The 16,914-nt window shown below is 22.7% G+C and overlaps 3 protein-coding genes, 1 long non-coding RNA gene and 2 other non-coding genes across 6 annotated transcripts; 3 read left to right on the top strand and 3 right to left on the bottom strand.

Annotated features, from left to right (window-relative positions):
- Positions 1–1,416: 1,416 nt before the first annotated feature.
- On the bottom strand, positions 1,417–3,422 carry LOC147657478 (uncharacterized). The gene is made up of 4 exons (XR_015292486.1): positions 3,207–3,422; positions 2,066–2,191; positions 1,824–1,933; positions 1,417–1,682 (listed from the first exon to the last, which is right to left on the bottom strand). It is a non-coding gene; the product is annotated as an uncharacterized LOC147657478 (long non-coding RNA).
- Positions 2,103–2,200, top strand: TRNAY-GUA (transfer RNA tyrosine (anticodon GUA)). The gene is made up of 2 exons: positions 2,103–2,139; positions 2,165–2,200. It is a non-coding gene; the product is annotated as a tRNA-Tyr (tRNA).
- TRNAR-UCG (transfer RNA arginine (anticodon UCG)) lies at positions 2,639–2,711 on the bottom strand. Its single transcript has one exon. It is a non-coding gene; the product is annotated as a tRNA-Arg (tRNA).
- LOC100867462 (COMM domain-containing protein 5) lies at positions 3,268–5,173 on the top strand. The gene is made up of 4 exons (XM_003698666.4): positions 3,268–3,976; positions 4,087–4,279; positions 4,360–4,506; positions 4,631–5,173. The coding sequence occupies exons 1-4, from the start codon at positions 3,880–3,882 to the stop codon at positions 4,812–4,814; spliced, it is 621 nt and encodes a 206-aa protein (XP_003698714.1). The 5' UTR covers positions 3,268–3,879; the 3' UTR covers positions 4,815–5,173.
- A 95-nt stretch (positions 5,174–5,268) lies between these two features.
- ND-30 (NADH:ubiquinone oxidoreductase core subunit S3) lies at positions 5,269–6,622 on the top strand. The gene is made up of 5 exons (XM_003698665.4): positions 5,269–5,408; positions 5,484–5,549; positions 5,704–5,948; positions 6,011–6,256; positions 6,347–6,622. The coding sequence occupies exons 1-5, from the start codon at positions 5,345–5,347 to the stop codon at positions 6,509–6,511; spliced, it is 786 nt and encodes a 261-aa protein (XP_003698713.2). The 5' UTR covers positions 5,269–5,344; the 3' UTR covers positions 6,512–6,622.
- Positions 6,623–6,739: 117 nt separating this feature from the next.
- On the bottom strand, positions 6,740–14,317 carry hrm (solute carrier family 16 member hermes). The gene is made up of 5 exons (XM_003698669.3): positions 13,425–14,317; positions 12,689–12,901; positions 12,493–12,619; positions 12,215–12,394; positions 6,740–8,703 (listed from the first exon to the last, which is right to left on the bottom strand). Exons 1-5 carry the CDS (start codon positions 13,567–13,569, stop codon positions 7,494–7,496), a joined length of 1,875 nt encoding a protein of 624 aa, XP_003698717.1. The 5' UTR covers positions 13,570–14,317; the 3' UTR covers positions 6,740–7,493.
- Between the last annotated feature and the right edge of the window lie 2,597 nt (positions 14,318–16,914).

The following is a 16,914-nucleotide window of genomic DNA, read 5'->3' as shown; positions in this document are numbered from 1 at the left end:
TGGCGCTGATGGTTACAAAAAGGGTAAAGAGAATATCGATATATCGATAAAAATTATTGTTTAATGCAGGAAAAAATGTGTATTCAGCACATGTTCTCACGGTTTTATACCATATGTTACTTTCATATACATTACTTATATATGCGATTATATTTAAGTAAATTCGAATTTATAATTAGATTCGCAAATTTGCAATTAAAATAATTATATAAAAATATATAATTATATAAGCTTATTAAGGACTAATATTAAAATTTTATTATATGTTAAAAACACCTGTTTTGAAAAATAAATTGTAAAGACAGAGATCTTGGAATTTTTCAATATTCCTAATTTCTTTTGAACTCGCTTGAATTTTGATATCGCTCAATTATATTAAATGAATTTCCAGCTTTTATCGGAGCAATAACAAATATATATTTACTTCCAAGAAATACGATGTCTACTATATTATTGATACATTCTCCTTATAGTTTTCTATGATTAAGAATTCCTTATAACAGTACTTAAACAAGTGTCTTTAATTTTTATACATATCTTTCACCATATTATAATGCTCCTAATAATTATTCATTAATATTATACAAAAGAATAAATTATATAAATTTTAGAAAATAAAAATATTACATTCATAAAATATTTATCAACAAAAATAAATATTTTATAAAACGTATTTCAATTATTTATAAAAAAAAATTCTTATTCTTTTATATGAATGAAAATTTTATAAAAGTATATATATATATATAAGTTTTTTTATAAGAGAAATTAAAAACCATTGAAAAGCTGAAGATTAAAATGTAACATTCTTGATAATATGCTATATTATTTGAATGAATGAAATAAAATCGAAAGAAAGAATCATTTAAACAACTGACCACTAGGTGTGGTCTTGTCAAGGTAGATTCACTATGTACTGATTAGAAAAACGGCACACCCAAAAAAATTTTGTCGTTAAAAAATAAGTATTAAATCGATATTTATTCTAAAAAAATATTTAGAATTAAATATTTTTAATTGTATAAAAACTTTGATTAAAATTTTAAATTAGCATTAAATTAATATCTAGCTACAATAACTTTAATTTTATGACTATTTTTAATAATATGAAAACAATATCGAGTAGATTATCATATATTATCGCTTGTTAGGTAAATAGCAATTTGCTAATTACTAGTAATTAAATTGATATTCATTTATACTTATCGAACACTATTTAATCGAAAAAGATTTTAATCTTCTTAGATTAAAAAAATATTTAATAATATATATATAGTAATAATGTATATATAATATGATAATTTAGATAATTGATTTTTAAAACGAGAAATTTTGATTAAATAATATATTAAAATTTATGATTTACATCAAATAATATTAAAAATAATAAATATTTTATAATAAATAAAATATTCGTAAAAATAAAATTTATTAAATTTATTTTTATAAAAATTTAAGATTTTTTATAAAAATGACATAACCTACAATTTCTAATTTATTGATTTTATTAACACAATTATTAAAATTTCATGATATTTATTATTATGTTGAATAATATGAAGTTTCCAATAACTTTCATAAAAAAATAGCTTCAACCTTTGTATTCGTAATAATGTCAGGACATGCGAAAACCATTTCATTCATTTTTTGCGTCACATTGACTCTTCTATCTATCTCTTTTTCTATCAAATCAAATGTTTCGAGGTCACGTTATGAAATGTTTGTTATCAAAAAACTTAAAATTAGTTTGATTAATAAAAAATAAAAAATAAATTTAATATTAATTTTTGATAAAAATGTATATTATAAATATTGTAAATTACCTTTTTTTCTTATTATTTTCTACATTAAGTTATTTATAATTTCTACTAAAAATAGTTAAAATATTTTAAGTTTCTAATTGGTTTTATAAAATTAAATTCCACATCTAATTCTGTAAAATTTAAAAATAATAAAAATAAATGTAGAACTAGAAATAATATATAATTATAAATATAGAATATATGTAAATAATTTAAAAGTAAATTAAATTACTCTTTAAATCTATGTATTTATACTAATTAACCTTATTTTGTTCTCAGTTTCGATCTTCAAACATAAAACCTTCGATAGCTCAGTTGGTAGAGCGGTGGACTGTAGTTGGATTCTTTAAAAATTCTCAGATATCCATAGGTCGCTGGTTCAAATCCGGCTCGAAGGAAATATTTTTTCATTTTTTTTATAAATTTATATAAAGATATAATAAGGATTTAATAAAACTAAATATTATCTTTTACTTATTATTGTTAATTAATAATAAAATAATAATTTTGTAACTACATAATTATAAATTGTAAAGAAATTAATATAAAGTATAATATAAGTATAATATAAAGTATATTAAAATCTAAATGAAAGATTAGAATTTTTAATTTTTTTTTGTATTTAGATTCTAATTTTTATAAAAAGATATAATTATTTATTTATTAAATAAACTCATTTCTAATAATAAACAATTTTTTGATTAGTGTTGCTCAATTAATTTTTTTAGAATATGTGTACCAATAATATATATATAAATAAAAACATTACTTTAATAAATATAATACATTGATTTTTTAATATAAAAATTTTGATTAAAAAAAAAATTATTTGATAACGACCGTGACAGGACTCGAACCTGCAATCTTCGGATCCGAAGTCCGACGCCTTATCCATTAGGCCACACGGTCAGATGTACCACATCATAGAAATAATTTTTATTAAAGATTTTTATATTATTTATTATTTTATAATATTTAACAATATGTATCTTTTTTATGAACATAATATAAATGAAGTTAAAAACTAATAATATATTTTTTATTTCTTAATATATTCCGATAATAATTTTATTGTAAAATTAGTTTTCTTAAAGTCTAGAAAACTATATTATCGATATTTAAAAGATCGATGTCTTATTATTTAAATATAATTATTCAACTAATTTAAATAAAAATATATCATTTGCTATTCAGAAAGCAAAAGAGAGGTATGTATAAAATGGGATTAAACATTAATTAAATATTCTATTCTATATATAAATTATATTTTTAAAACTATCAATTTTAATAGAATGTTAAAAATTAGAATAAATGTTTAAAATAAAATATTTGCTCGCATAATTTATCTACAGCTAATTATGAAAATACAAAATGCAATATTTATATAATTCTTCTTTGACAAACCTCATTTCTACTATTTATCCATATAGTCACAGTTCTCAAAGAATTTATTCATTTCTGGCTTCTAGCTCATCATTTCTGTATTTTGTTATTTAAAAGTCAAAATTATATGAATTTGATTTCAAATTTAAATAAATAATAGGAGAAGAACAGAGGTTAAAAATTATAAAATCAGCGTTATTTTCAAAATGTCATAGATAAAACAAATGTAAAAAAGGAAAAGAATAGAAATAGAATAAGAAATAACTATTGGTGCTATCTCTTGAATGCTTAAGGCATTTTTTCAAAGATAATGTAAGATAAAGTAAGAATTGAAAATTAATGCCATCTCTTGATTTCTAAACATATTTCTCTAAAAATATTTATATTTATAATAAAATACTAATTTATCATTTATTATTTTACATTATAATATGATTTGATAATAATAAAATTTTTTTTATTATTCATATTTTATGTGTTTTGATATCTTCAAAATTTTTTAAAAATATTTATATTTTTATTGTATTTTCGATCCACAAGATGGCATTAACTGAAAACAAATCAAAACAACAATCAATTTAGATAGAACAGTATTATTTTATTATCACTATTTTCAAATTTCAAAATAAAGATTAATTTATTTAATTTTTTCAATTCATTGTTTTTTATAAAAAAAAAATTTCAGAATTAAAAAATGACAACTTTCCAAACTCAACTTTTTTATGCTTTAGGAAATAAAACAAAAATTCTTTCAGAATTAAAAAAGGTATTTGTTCGACCTTTAATTCAAAGTAAGTTTAGTTTAATATTATAATAATGTTTTTGTATGCATATGTATACTTTATTATCATATTCTAAATACTTTGTCTTTTGAAAAATAATTGCAATTTATTATTTGTAGTAGCTGTAAAAACAATAAATCAAGAGTACATAGAAGAAGGCATATTAGATAGAATAAGTCAAAAATATAATGTATCAGAAGAAATTGTAGATGAATATTATTCAATTATTTTTACAATATTAAAGATTCATTTAGGTACATTATCACAAAATGTCAAACTTACAGAATTTAAACAAATATTAGAAGAATTGAAGTATGTATTTTATAAATATTATATGTTATTTCATTATTTTTAATTTTATTATAATAAAAATATATAATATTATTTCTCAGATTATCACCAGAATGCATTGATGATCTTTCTATAGTTGTATATGGTCAAAAACGGTCAGAATTAATATCAGGATTAATACAGAAAACAAAATTTTATCCACATTTAATATCTTGTAAGTGGCGCATAGATATTACTATTTCTTCGAGGTAATTTCATATTTTTATTAAATTTTGATATTTGTAATGTAATAAATATATAATGTAACTTGGAAAATATTTTTTATTAATATTTAAGAAATATTTATATACTTATTAGTTTGAATCTTTTTAGTGTGTTAAATAGAGTCTTAGAACCATATATTATTATGGAATGGACATTTAATAATGGAAAGCGTCAAATATTTGAATTATCTTTGCCAAAGTTTCATCAATTAAGACATGCTATAGCAACTATACTTGTAGAAATGCAAAAAGTTGAAAAACAATGTGCTGCAAAAAATATTATTTGTAGTTGATAGTAATATAAATTTTATTACTGTTACTTTTTTTTATTTTTATTTTATATAGTATTGAATTAGAAATAACTAAAAAAATATAAAAAAAATATAAAAATTATTCTTTTTAATAAATAAGTATAGAATAGAATTATTATTATTATTAATTATAAATTAATAACTATAAATTATTATTATTATAAAATTATTAAATTATATATTTTTTTCTTATTTTTTAATTTTAAAAAATTTATAATTTTATTTATATATTATGTATATTATATTTATAATATAAATTTAAAAAAATAATATTTCATATTAAAAATTTATATTCTTTACATTATTATTTTTTACATAAAAATAAAAAGATAATTTTAATATGCTAGCATCCTTTTATTAATATTTAAAATAAATATATATTGCAAAATGTATCGTATATGTATTTAAAATGTATAATAGTACATAGTTATATATGTACATACTAACCTAATATTATATATCTATATGGAATGAGTGAATCTGTTTGAAGAGAATCGAAGTTTTTCACAAAAATGTCATCTTTATTAAAAAATTATTGGAAACTCATGAGAAATCTTCCTGTTACAAGTCCAAAATGTAAAAAGTTTATTTAATAATTTTTTAATCTTTCATATTTTATATTATGTAATAAATTATAAACTGAATTAATAGGTTATCCAAAACTTGTTCCTTTGACAAGAATGAATACTACAGAAACTGAAAAAACAGAAACGCGACGTATGTAAGATTATAATTCATTATATATCTAGTAATTTAATTTTTAATAAATAATTGTAATATATTTATTATAATTCTCTTTTAATATTTAAAGTAATCTTTATACTTATATATATATTTATACACTATAATTTATACTATGCTTTTTTAATAGCAACAATACGTAAGATTCAAACTGATCTGGAAACTATAAAAGATTTGGGTTTATATATTGCTACATGTTTACCAAAATATGTGCAAAAAACTCAGATTGCTGCTGGTGACGAACTTGAAATATTAGTATGTCCAGAAGGAATTATTCCAACATTAAAGTTTTTAAAATTACATCAAAATACTCAATATACTTCATTATCAGATATGACTGCAATGGATGTTCCTTCAAGGCAATATAGATTTGAGGTAAATTATTATTTGAAAAATTTTATATAATAAATATTGTTCTATGATGTTTTGATTTTTAGATTATTTATAATCTACTTTCTCTAACTTTTAACAAACGTATTAGAGTAAAAACATACACAGATGAATTAACACCTATACCATCAGCAGAACCAATTTTTGATGCTGCTAATTGGTATGAACGAGAAATATGGGATATGTTTGGTATATTATTTATGGGACATACAGATCTTCGTAGAATTCTTACAGATTATGGTTTTGAAGGACATCCATTAAGAAAAGATTTTCCTCTCAGTGGTTTTGTAGAGGTAATTTTATAATTTTTATCTTTTTTAATTATACAATATTTTTAATTAATAATATAAATATATATAATATAAAAAATATATTATGATTAGGTACGCTATGATGATGAATTAAAGAGAGTTGTATGTGAACCATTAGAATTAGCACAAGAATTTCGTAAATTTGAATTATCTGCTCCATGGGAACAATTCCCAAATTTTCGAAGTATACCTCCATCTGATGAAAATAAAGAAAATTCAGCTAAAGATAAAAATTAAATTATACTGTCACTGTATATTAAACATAAATTGAGAAAATATTTACATTAATATTTATTTAGTGATATTATTATGTATTCAAGAAAATAAATATAAAATATAAAAACGAAATTTTTTATAATTTGTTTATTGATCCTAATAGAATGAACAATTTATTTTTTTTTAATTATTTATCTTAATTTGACTTTATATATTATTTTTTTTATAAATTATTTCAAGTGAAACATATAAATTTTATATTATTATTTATTTTATATATTGTATAATATAAATGTAATTTATTAATTACAAAGTGCTTATATCCTAATTTTAAGGCATATTTTCCAGTGAATTGTAAACAAATCGAATTAATAACAAAATTGACTGATCCTATCTTTAATATTTATATGTATATAACAATAAGAATTACTGTGTATTCATTCTTTTCATAAAAGATGTGTACAAATACTTAATTTTTGTATTTTACAATTGTACATATATTAAGAACATTTTATATGTAAATTATATTATTGCATCTTTCATTTTTTTTATTTAATTACAATAGCACCAGTAATTAGTACATTTCTTAACTAAGTACTTAGATAAATATACTCATATAATTTTATTTAGTACTAACAAGAACTTACTTTCACAGAATAAATTTTTTTTCAAAGTGTAAGGCAAAATACTTCCAATTTACCAAAAAAGAGTACTTTTGTGTTTTTAAAAATATACTTTTTAATAATTATTTTCTTATTAATTCTTTTGAAAATGTGCGTGTAGATTATATATATATATATACATAAGGTCATCACAGTGCCAGTGGTTTATAAGTACATACATAACATTTGTTCTAACATCACAGTATTTCATAACATGTTTGTTATCATATGTGTATATACGTATATGCATAATCGCGATACACATTAGAAAAAATTTTATAATGACCATATAGTTAAGCTCTTGTTTATCTTGAAAGGTTCAATTTCAACTAATAGATAAATTATAATTTTTCAATTGAATTCTCTTTCTCCATAATTTTTTGTCGTTTTCTAATAAATGGAACAAAACCCCATAATGAAGCACCTACCACTAAAACAATTCCTAAGATACTAAAGATTGGGCCATAACTGCCGATTTGTTCATATATAATACCGCAAATAGGAGGACCAATTAGCTGTATGATTCCATTTACAAATAATGAAATACCATAAGATGAAGTTAATTTTTCGGTTCCTAGCATATCTGCCATTATAACTGCGGTGATACCGACATAAATACCAGAGGCTAAACCAAAAATACCACAATAAACTGATAATAAAGTGTAACTTGTAACTATAGGAAGAAGGGCCAATGAGATTCCTGAAATGAACAAACCACCAACAAAATACCAATGCTTTGGCATGATCGAGACATCAGAAAGAGCAGAGCCTCCAATACGTCCTATCAAATCTAATACAGATACAGTTGAAAGAAGAAGGGAAGACATATTTTTATCGAAACCTAATGAGATCGCATATGCTGGTAATAGAATGACGAAGTTTGTATAACTGACGGCATTCGTGGAATTTGAGATTAAAATTACCAAATAAATAGGATCCCGCAATAAACTAAAGTCAAAGAATTTGTTCTTCTTTTCTTTTACTTCGTTCTTGTTCGTTTCTTCAGTACCTTTCCTTGCGAATGTGCTTGATATCGCGTTTAAAGTTAATGTAGATGCCCGTTCCGGATGTAAAGCAGAAAGTGTACTTCCATGATACGGTGTGCTGATATAATTAAAAGATGACATGCTGGGTGATTGAAAGGGCGATTTCTGACGTTTCGATAGCTTGCCAGAATCTGCAGCACGTTCCGGAACTGCATGTAGTGCCGGTGTACTATGCATCTGACCCGTTATCTCTCGTCCCATTGGCATACTAATTTTTCTTGTTCGACCTTGAACAGGTGTATTCTTGTAATATTCTAACGCAACACTGGACGCGCTCTTTGGTACTATAGGCGCGGCTTTTTCATTTGTGTTCGAAGAAGAAACAACATGATTTGATTGTTTCTCATCTTCGGGACTAGTTATTGTGACCGAAGCGGCTTCCAAGTCGACATTGTTCGATTTGTTCGACGATGATGCTGGTACCATGTGTCTTTCCACCGGTTCGTATAAAAGAGCACTCGCCCATACATTCAAAGTGACAGCACCCATTATTAATACCGCACCTCTGTAAAAAAGTAAAATGAGTTTTAGCGCTTTTTGTTTGATCCAACAATAAGATTAACTATAGCTTACAATATCGTCATCAGGCAATATTCCACGGCTGTTGAGAAAAAAATGTCACTTCATTAGATCAATTATATATTCGTTAGATTTGTTATTAGATCAATTATATTAATATTTCCCAAATATATTTTTTATATTAATATTTAATATAATTAACCAATTAAAATTTGTTTGATAATATAGATATATAACTTAAATTATATTGTTAGTCAATAATTAAAATATAATCACATTTAATTGTTAATTTAATTAATCATGATTATGTAAGTATGGAATGGAATAGGAAATGTTTAAAAATTTTTTATGAATATTTTCTAAAAAATAAAAAAATAAAAAAATAAAAAGGATTTTTCTATATAATGATTTATGATGCACTGAAATAAGAATAATTCGAAATATTATAGATATAAGCGTTTTTGAAAACGCTTTATTATTACATTTATTGCATGTTTTTAATTATTTTAATTTTTAATTATAATTAATTTATATTAATAAAATATATTATTTTATATTATATAAATAAATTATAAAAAATACAAAAATTAATATTATCAAGTATATACAATATCTAAATATAATTTGCTAATCTTCTTAAGAAATTCACTTATTATAATCTTTGGTAATCAATAGATACCAATAACATGTAATAGATCTTAACTTTTAATTAATTATTAATATAATTTTAATACCAGATTAAATTTTGTATATTATCATTGAATATCAGAGATAAAGTGTTATATATTTTAAAATATATAAGCTTATTTATTAGTCAAGTTTCTTTTTTAAATAACATTCTTAATTAAAAATTTATATATTATGTTTCATAATCTATACTTCTTTTTTAGTTAGAACTGACTATAATATATACAATTCATGCGTCAATCTGAAACAATTTTTTATATCTATTGAAAATTAAATTAATAACATAGATAAAATTAATTAAACTAACACGTAATAAAAAAATAAATATATAATTTAAACAAACATTTCATTTTACTTTAAAAAATATTTTTTCAATAAGTCATCAATCTTTTCAAAACAGAAAAAAAAACTATAAAAAAGCAAAATATTTGATATTCTTTTCTCATTTTTAAAATAAATCAGAATGAAATTTATATTGTTAATGTGTGTTTCAGATTGCGTATACAGTATTCTGTATGAAAGAAATTCATCTTCTTCGAAATAGCATTTTGTCCTTTTCTTCTTCCATGGAAAACATTTTTCTGCAACAAAAGAAAAAATAAAAAGAACATTTAGATTAATAGAAATTAGGCCAGCTTATATCTATTATAAATACTTATATGTTATATATGCATATACGTATATATATATGTAATAGCATTTATAAGATATAAAAAATATGATTACATCTTGAAGTTCATGATATTCCATATTTGCATTCGTCAAAGATTAGAATTTTTATTTCAATAGATGTATTTAAATCATAATCAATTCGATTAATGTTCTTGTAGCATAATATATGAATTTTCGACAACGTGTGCTGTCTCGAATCACTGCAAAATAAAACTATAAAAAAATAAAGAAATACTGATATAAAAAATAAAAAAACACGAAATATATATTAGAATTGACTTATATTAGTTAATTTGTACTTAATTTATACTAAATTCGGAAAAACATACATTGGTTAATTTATACTTTGATTTTTCAATAAAAAATATACTTCAATAAAAAAAAATAATTACTTATTGTTCACATTCAATTGATAATATATTAGCGACATAAAAATGAAAATAAATTTGCTATATTTAATTTATAGAATAAAAATATTGCATGATATTAAAAAAAGATAAAAATACTTTCTTTAAAATTGACAAATTTTTTTACTATACTATCACAATTACTATAACAATATGAAATACATAAAAAGGAAAGTTATCTTAATTCCATTTTTATGACTCATTAACTCTAAACACGTGAGTATCACGCGATTGCCATTTATAATGCGCACACTAAAAATGTGCAAGCACTTTCAACGTCAAACCGTACGTTTCCGCAGTTCTCGCACGGACGTGATTATTACATATGCATATACAACGAAAGACATGCACGTGTAATTATATTCGCGGTTGTTTAATAGATATTTCTTCCTTCTTCCTTCTATTTTCAATCTAGCGATTCGTTTTGAAAAAGATAAAAAAAAATATATTATTTTCTTATATGTATATATACATATATTTCAAACAAGACAAATTACATTTTGTATACTAATGATGATACTTTAATTCTAATACTTAATTGTAAAGAGATAATTGATAATGAAATAATTGATAAAGAGACTGTATCATTTGCACTGATGATTAAATATAAAGCGAATCGCATTTCATTAAAGATCACATCCTAGATATTTAATTATTATCCAATCAAGGATCTTATTTTTATCATCATGGAAAAAAATCGTCATAATAGGTTGATGATACTGGTCCAGACTATTTCGTCCTTTTCTATCGAAGTTCAATGTCGTTGAGTCTAATTCAAAATTAAGCGTTAAAATTACGCGTAATAAAAATTTAATAGCAATAAGATAGAAAACATAATAGACATAATTTTACCATTAAAGAATATAACATAAAACAAAAACGTATATACAATACGAAATAAATTCTTACCTAAACCATATCAGATGAGTTAAGTGCCATTTTCACATGCAGGCTTCAGGGTTAGTATATAGAATATTTCTGCGCCTTTTAAAATTAAAAGAAACGTTAACTTTCCGCGAAATCTAATATTTTTTTTGACAGTCAATAATTATTTTTATACGTATGTGTACATTACCGTATCGAATAGTTAATACTCATTATCTTTAATAACAATATCTTTGAAAAAACAGCTATAGATATTGTAAATTTCGCAGAGATACAATAATGAAGTATACATAAATGCACGCGCGTGGTTGGTCTGACATGCATGATCGTTATCATCACATTTAATTAGTTTTAATAATGATATATAAATACTCACCAATAATAATCTTCACAAAATATATAAAAACTTTCTATGACACTTTATGTATGAATCTTCATAAGAATAAGAAGATGCACATAATAATACACAAACTTCTCGTATTTTTTTTTTGTGATACTGATTGTGTCACAAATTACATAAGTTGGATAAATTAAGCTCACAAATCACAGGTACATTCAATTTTGTCAAAAATAAAACGAATGTATGTAAAATATATTTTAATTAATTATATTATTTAATCAATTAATTTCAAAATATTATTAATAAATTAGATATAGCTGAATAAATTTAATAAATTAAATACTGTTAAATAAACGTTTTATCAAAATAAAATAATTCAAATTTTAATTTTATTATCTACTTTTATCTAGATTCTTTGATTTAATTTTTGACAATCATAAAATAAATTTTTATCAAAATAATAAAGCCATACCTGTTATTTTTTTATAAGTATAAAAAAAACCTACCTGTAACCATATTCTCGTAGAAGAATTCCTAAGATGGGTGGTAGAAATATTGAACCTAATGCACTGCCAGATATACAAAGTCCATTTGCAAGTCCACGTAATCTTACGAAGTATGAAGTTACTATATATACAGTTGGAGGAAAAGCTAAGCCTGCTCCTGTTCCTACCAAGACACCATAACTAAAAAAAAATTAAACGAATAATTAAATTACACATGAATATTAAAAATATAATATATTTATTGTATTTTTAATTATTAATAGTGTATTAATAATTACCTAATACACAAAAAGGCTACAGAATTTGCAAAATAACTTAACATCATTCCTGCAGCAGCAAATGTACCACCTAATAAAGTTACTGTTCGATAAGAATATTTAACTGATAATATGCTGGAAAGTGGACCTATAAAAAAATTAAGTTTTTTATTTTTCATTTAAAATTTTTAAAAATAGTTTTATTTTAATATCTTACCAAGTGAACTATAGAGAAAATAACATAAAGCTGGAATCCAAGCAGCTGCAGCAGGTGATGCATCAAAAACTTCAAGAAATTCAACAAATAAAACTCCAAAAGATTTCACTGTTCCAGGAATAAGTAGATTCACCATAACAGATGCTAACAGTATTAGCCATCCCCATCCTCCATCTGGTGGGACTAAATCTTCTTCAACAGTTATACATTTAACTAAAAAGAAATAAGCTATTATAATAATTTTTCATTGTTATTTATAATATACTATTATATATACTATTTTATTGCTTTATTTTATATGCTATTTCATTGATTTATTAAATTTGCATTAACTATTTTAGTATATTTTATAAAAAAAATTGATCAATATTAAATATTGTAATTTCATTAATTCAAAAAACTTTTTTTCAATATCATAAGTTCAATATCATATTCATCATATTTTTTAAATTTAAAATAAGATATTAAAAAAGATATTGCGAAATATTAGTGACTTTATGTTATTTTACTATATCTTTATAATTAATATTTATCATAAACATTTTAAGTTTTTATGATTATTGTACAATAGAATACAGAAAGAAATAATATAAAATGCTTTAGAAAATTATCGTGGATCTATTTATATTACATTTTCCCTGTCTTATATTAATTTAAAATTAGTGGCCAGTTTTAGTGATTTTTTTAAAAAAATAAAAAAAAAATTAAAATATAACTCACAATATAAATAATTTACCTTGTTTATTGGTCCCATTGAAATTATTTTTTTTTTCATTCTCGGAGTGCTGCGATACGAGTCTATAGTTTCCTTTCTTGTTTTTGTTTGCACCGAATTTGATGTTGATTCCATTGTCTTGATCTTGGACTCGTTGCATTGTCATCGACCTTTTCTTTTCTTTTCACACTAGCGCACGCGCGCATATACACATGTATAATGTATCTTTGTAATTAAACAAAGAAATGAAACTGAATCACTGAAAAAAAAATCTAAACCACTGTGTATACTACGGCGTGTCGGCACACGAATACTAATTAAAATGCCACAATATAACAAAAAAATAGAAACTAAGAAAGTGAAAGGGAAATAATGAAGCTGGCAATGCACTGGATTACACGAATGGAATATATTGTGATCTATAGTTGCATCAGCATCAATGTTCACAAACTGCAGGATCAGCAGTCGTGTCCTCTTCTTCGATTGCTTCGGACTTCATCAATTTTAATCTGATGTTGATAGTCACACCTATATCATAGCTCTTTCTATATCTCTGATAAGATGAACCTCGTGAAGCGGTCATAGACCCCAATCGTATGAACAATTTTCTTCGAAAAAGAGAAAAATATCTACGATTCAAGTGATTCGACGTCACTAATAGCGATCCGCAATGCGTCGATATTGTGAATAATTTCACTGGTGTTATAGCTCCACCCGTAACTTTTACTTTCGATACTTTAACAAATTGCATAGAGCACGTAAACAATGGCATGTATATGAAAATTCTTATATATGATTCACTGTCATTCTATGGAAAAAATTTCCTTCGTTTCAATTTTACATCACAGAATTCGTACTAAAACAACTCGTCCGCTACAGAAACGACGAACGACTGAGTGATCAGCTGTGTCGCTGTCTCACGCAGCGCAGGTTACCACCACTTCATCCTCTCTCCCACCACATTCATATCCTCCCATTTCAATCTTTCCTTCGATGATTAGTCGATTCTTCTCCTACTCTTTTTAAATGATATACTATTTTTTTTCTTTCTGATTCACTTTTTTTTACTATTCTTCTTTTCTCCTATCGAAAACTTCTTTCTTTCTCTGTTATACTTTCTATAAGTCAGATCCGAGAATATATCATAAAAAATAAGAGAATGGAAAATTTACGATGTAGTATAATAGCATAATCAAGAATCGCGCAGAATGTATCAAATGAAGGATTTTTTTATCTTCGTGATGCAAACATCGTGTGAATTTAATGTTTGTCGCGTGCGACCGCGTTCCACTTATAGTGAAATCGAGATAGGAAAAACAAGCTTAAAACATCGATTCGAAGTTTTCGTATCAAATCGCTATCATGAAAAATCATTTACAATCTCACCTTTTAATTAATCGCAGAAAAATAAATTTTTAAATTCATTAGCAAATTTACTCACCTTTTCAAAAATCATTAATTGATGATATTCTGCATAAAATAATGAACTAATTTATCGATATTTTTACAATATATAATACACATTGTAAATTTATAATATTATATTAATAATATAATAATAATAAACGTGTTAATTTAATTTTTTTCTAAATAATAATTTTTTAATTTTTTTAAATAAAATTTATTTTTTTTTAAATTATTTGTCCAATGTATTTAAAACAATGTTGAGAATAGTACATTTCTCTTGTAATGACATTATTTGGTTTCGTAGAAAAGCAAGATTCTATCGTTTCAGTCATATCGCAAATTAGTAGCATTATGTGTTTGTTAGAGAAACCATTGTGCGTACATTTGATGATGATTGTTCAAAGAATTAGATCGAAATATTTATGATAACACGAATATAATCCTCTCAATGAACACTAATTATATTAATCTTTGAAAAATTAAAATATTAAAAACATTAAAATATTTTTATGTTAATTTTAAAAATTTATAATTTATATAATAATATTTTTAATTTATTACATTTCTCATTAGTTAATTTATTTTTAAAATAAAAATAATGTTTTTATGTGAGAAGAAAAATATGTAAATATTATTGAATCAAATTAATTTTTTTTTTAAATAATTTTTCTAAATAATGTAATAAAATTTTTTTTAATCAATCTGGATGCTCTATTTTTTTCAAGTACATAAAGGTACACACTTCATTTTTATCATATTTTTATATACATAGAATATTCCAGATAGTATATGTATATTGATATTTTGATATATCCATCATACAACGTAGATTTATATTAAATCTATAAAATTCTGATAAGCATGTCGAAACATCTCGAAAATATATATTATGTTTCTTATATGTACACGTATAATTACATTATATTATATAATTATATATTTTATAATATGTATGCATATATAATGCATTATTATAAATTACAATTGTTTTTTATTATTGATTTTATTTAATGTAATAAAATCGATCGATTAATTAGTAAAATAACAGAAAAAATGATAGATATTTAATTTTCAAAATCAAAAAGCAATTTCTTAATCAAAAAGCTCCTAAATAATTATGAAAAAGTATAAGCAATGTAATTACGAATTAACGAACTAATTGTTCTTTGCGAATTAACTTGAAATGCACAATTGGCACTAACTACATATGACTCAGTTTATATTTATTCTTATTAAGCATCAATTGACGTTCTGATGATAGTTATGAGGAATGTACAAGTTACCGATCCAACTCAACTTTTTAAATTCATTTTAATTGTTTGAATCGAAATTCTCTCTTATTCTAGGAAATTATTCGCTATGAAAGTATGTAATTCCACTATGAATAAAGATACAGAAATGTGAGTAAATATTTAATCGGATATCACGATTATGAGGAAATCTAAATGCTTTCATGTTATATTTCTTGTTCTATGTTAATATTATGTATAAATGAAATTATTTTTAATAGGATATCTTCAACAGGATTGAATCATTAAAAATTTTAATTAATGAATTTATTCACTAAAAAAATATGATGTGAATAATATATTTATTTTTTTTCACATATAATATTGCATGAAATGATTGAATTTTTAACTTTGTCTATCATATATTTATTAAATTAAACATAAGAATGAAATTGATAAAACATATCTATTCTTATCCGCTTCTTTCTTCATCGATTACGTTATTATATCGTTGTTGATGACATAATAAAGTCGTATAAAAACAAGTACAAATAGAAATGTTTCTGTCAACAACTTAAATTGCCATTAAAATAATTCATTTATAATTTACATTTGTGTCAATAAAAATGTTGATCACAATGACATATTGCTTTATTGTTTATTGTTTTATACTATTTTAATAAATTTTGGCTGTGATCTGAAACGCTTCCCGTTGATTATGTTATAATTGTCATAACTTTAATTTTTGAAATTTAAAAATTAATTATTTTAGAACAAAATTATAAATTTAATACAAAGATGAAATTGATATTTCATGAAATAATTTAATAAAAATGATATAATAACTTAACTATGATAATAAATGATAACTTGAT

Source organism: Apis florea, unplaced genomic scaffold, assembly GCF_048593485.1.
Source record: "Apis florea isolate Af1SG1 unplaced genomic scaffold, ASM4859348v1 contig_3158_pilon, whole genome shotgun sequence".
Lineage (NCBI taxonomy): Eukaryota > Metazoa > Arthropoda > Insecta > Hymenoptera > Apidae > Apis > Apis florea.
Note: the sequence above shows the minus strand (reverse complement) of the source record. Positions and strands in the feature narration are given on the sequence as shown.

Coding starts and splice junctions, on each gene's coding strand:
- LOC100867462 (XM_003698666.4), top strand. CDS start 3,880: ATGACAACTTTCCAAACTCAACTTTTTTATGCTTTAGGAAATAAAACA. Junction 3,977..4,086: donor TGTTCGACCTTTAATTCAAA/GTAAGTTTAGTT, acceptor TATTATTTGTAG/TAGCTGTAAAAACAATAAAT. Junction 4,507..4,630: donor GATATTACTATTTCTTCGAG/GTAATTTCATAT, acceptor GAATCTTTTTAG/TGTGTTAAATAGAGTCTTAG.
- ND-30 (XM_003698665.4), top strand. CDS start 5,345: ATGTCATCTTTATTAAAAAATTATTGGAAACTCATGAGAAATCTTCCT. Junction 5,409..5,483: donor TCCTGTTACAAGTCCAAAAT/GTAAAAAGTTTA, acceptor CTGAATTAATAG/GTTATCCAAAACTTGTTCCT. Junction 6,257..6,346: donor CTCTCAGTGGTTTTGTAGAG/GTAATTTTATAA, acceptor TATTATGATTAG/GTACGCTATGATGATGAATT.
- hrm (XM_003698669.3), bottom strand. CDS start 13,569: ATGACAATGCAACGAGTCCAAGATCAAGACAATGGAATCAACATCAAA. Junction 12,620..12,688: donor TTTTCTCTATAGTTCACTTG/GTAAGATATTAA, acceptor ATTTTTTTATAG/GTCCACTTTCCAGCATATTA. Junction 12,395..12,492: donor GTAGCCTTTTTGTGTATTAG/GTAATTATTAAT, acceptor ATTTTTTTTTAG/TTATGGTGTCTTGGTAGGAA.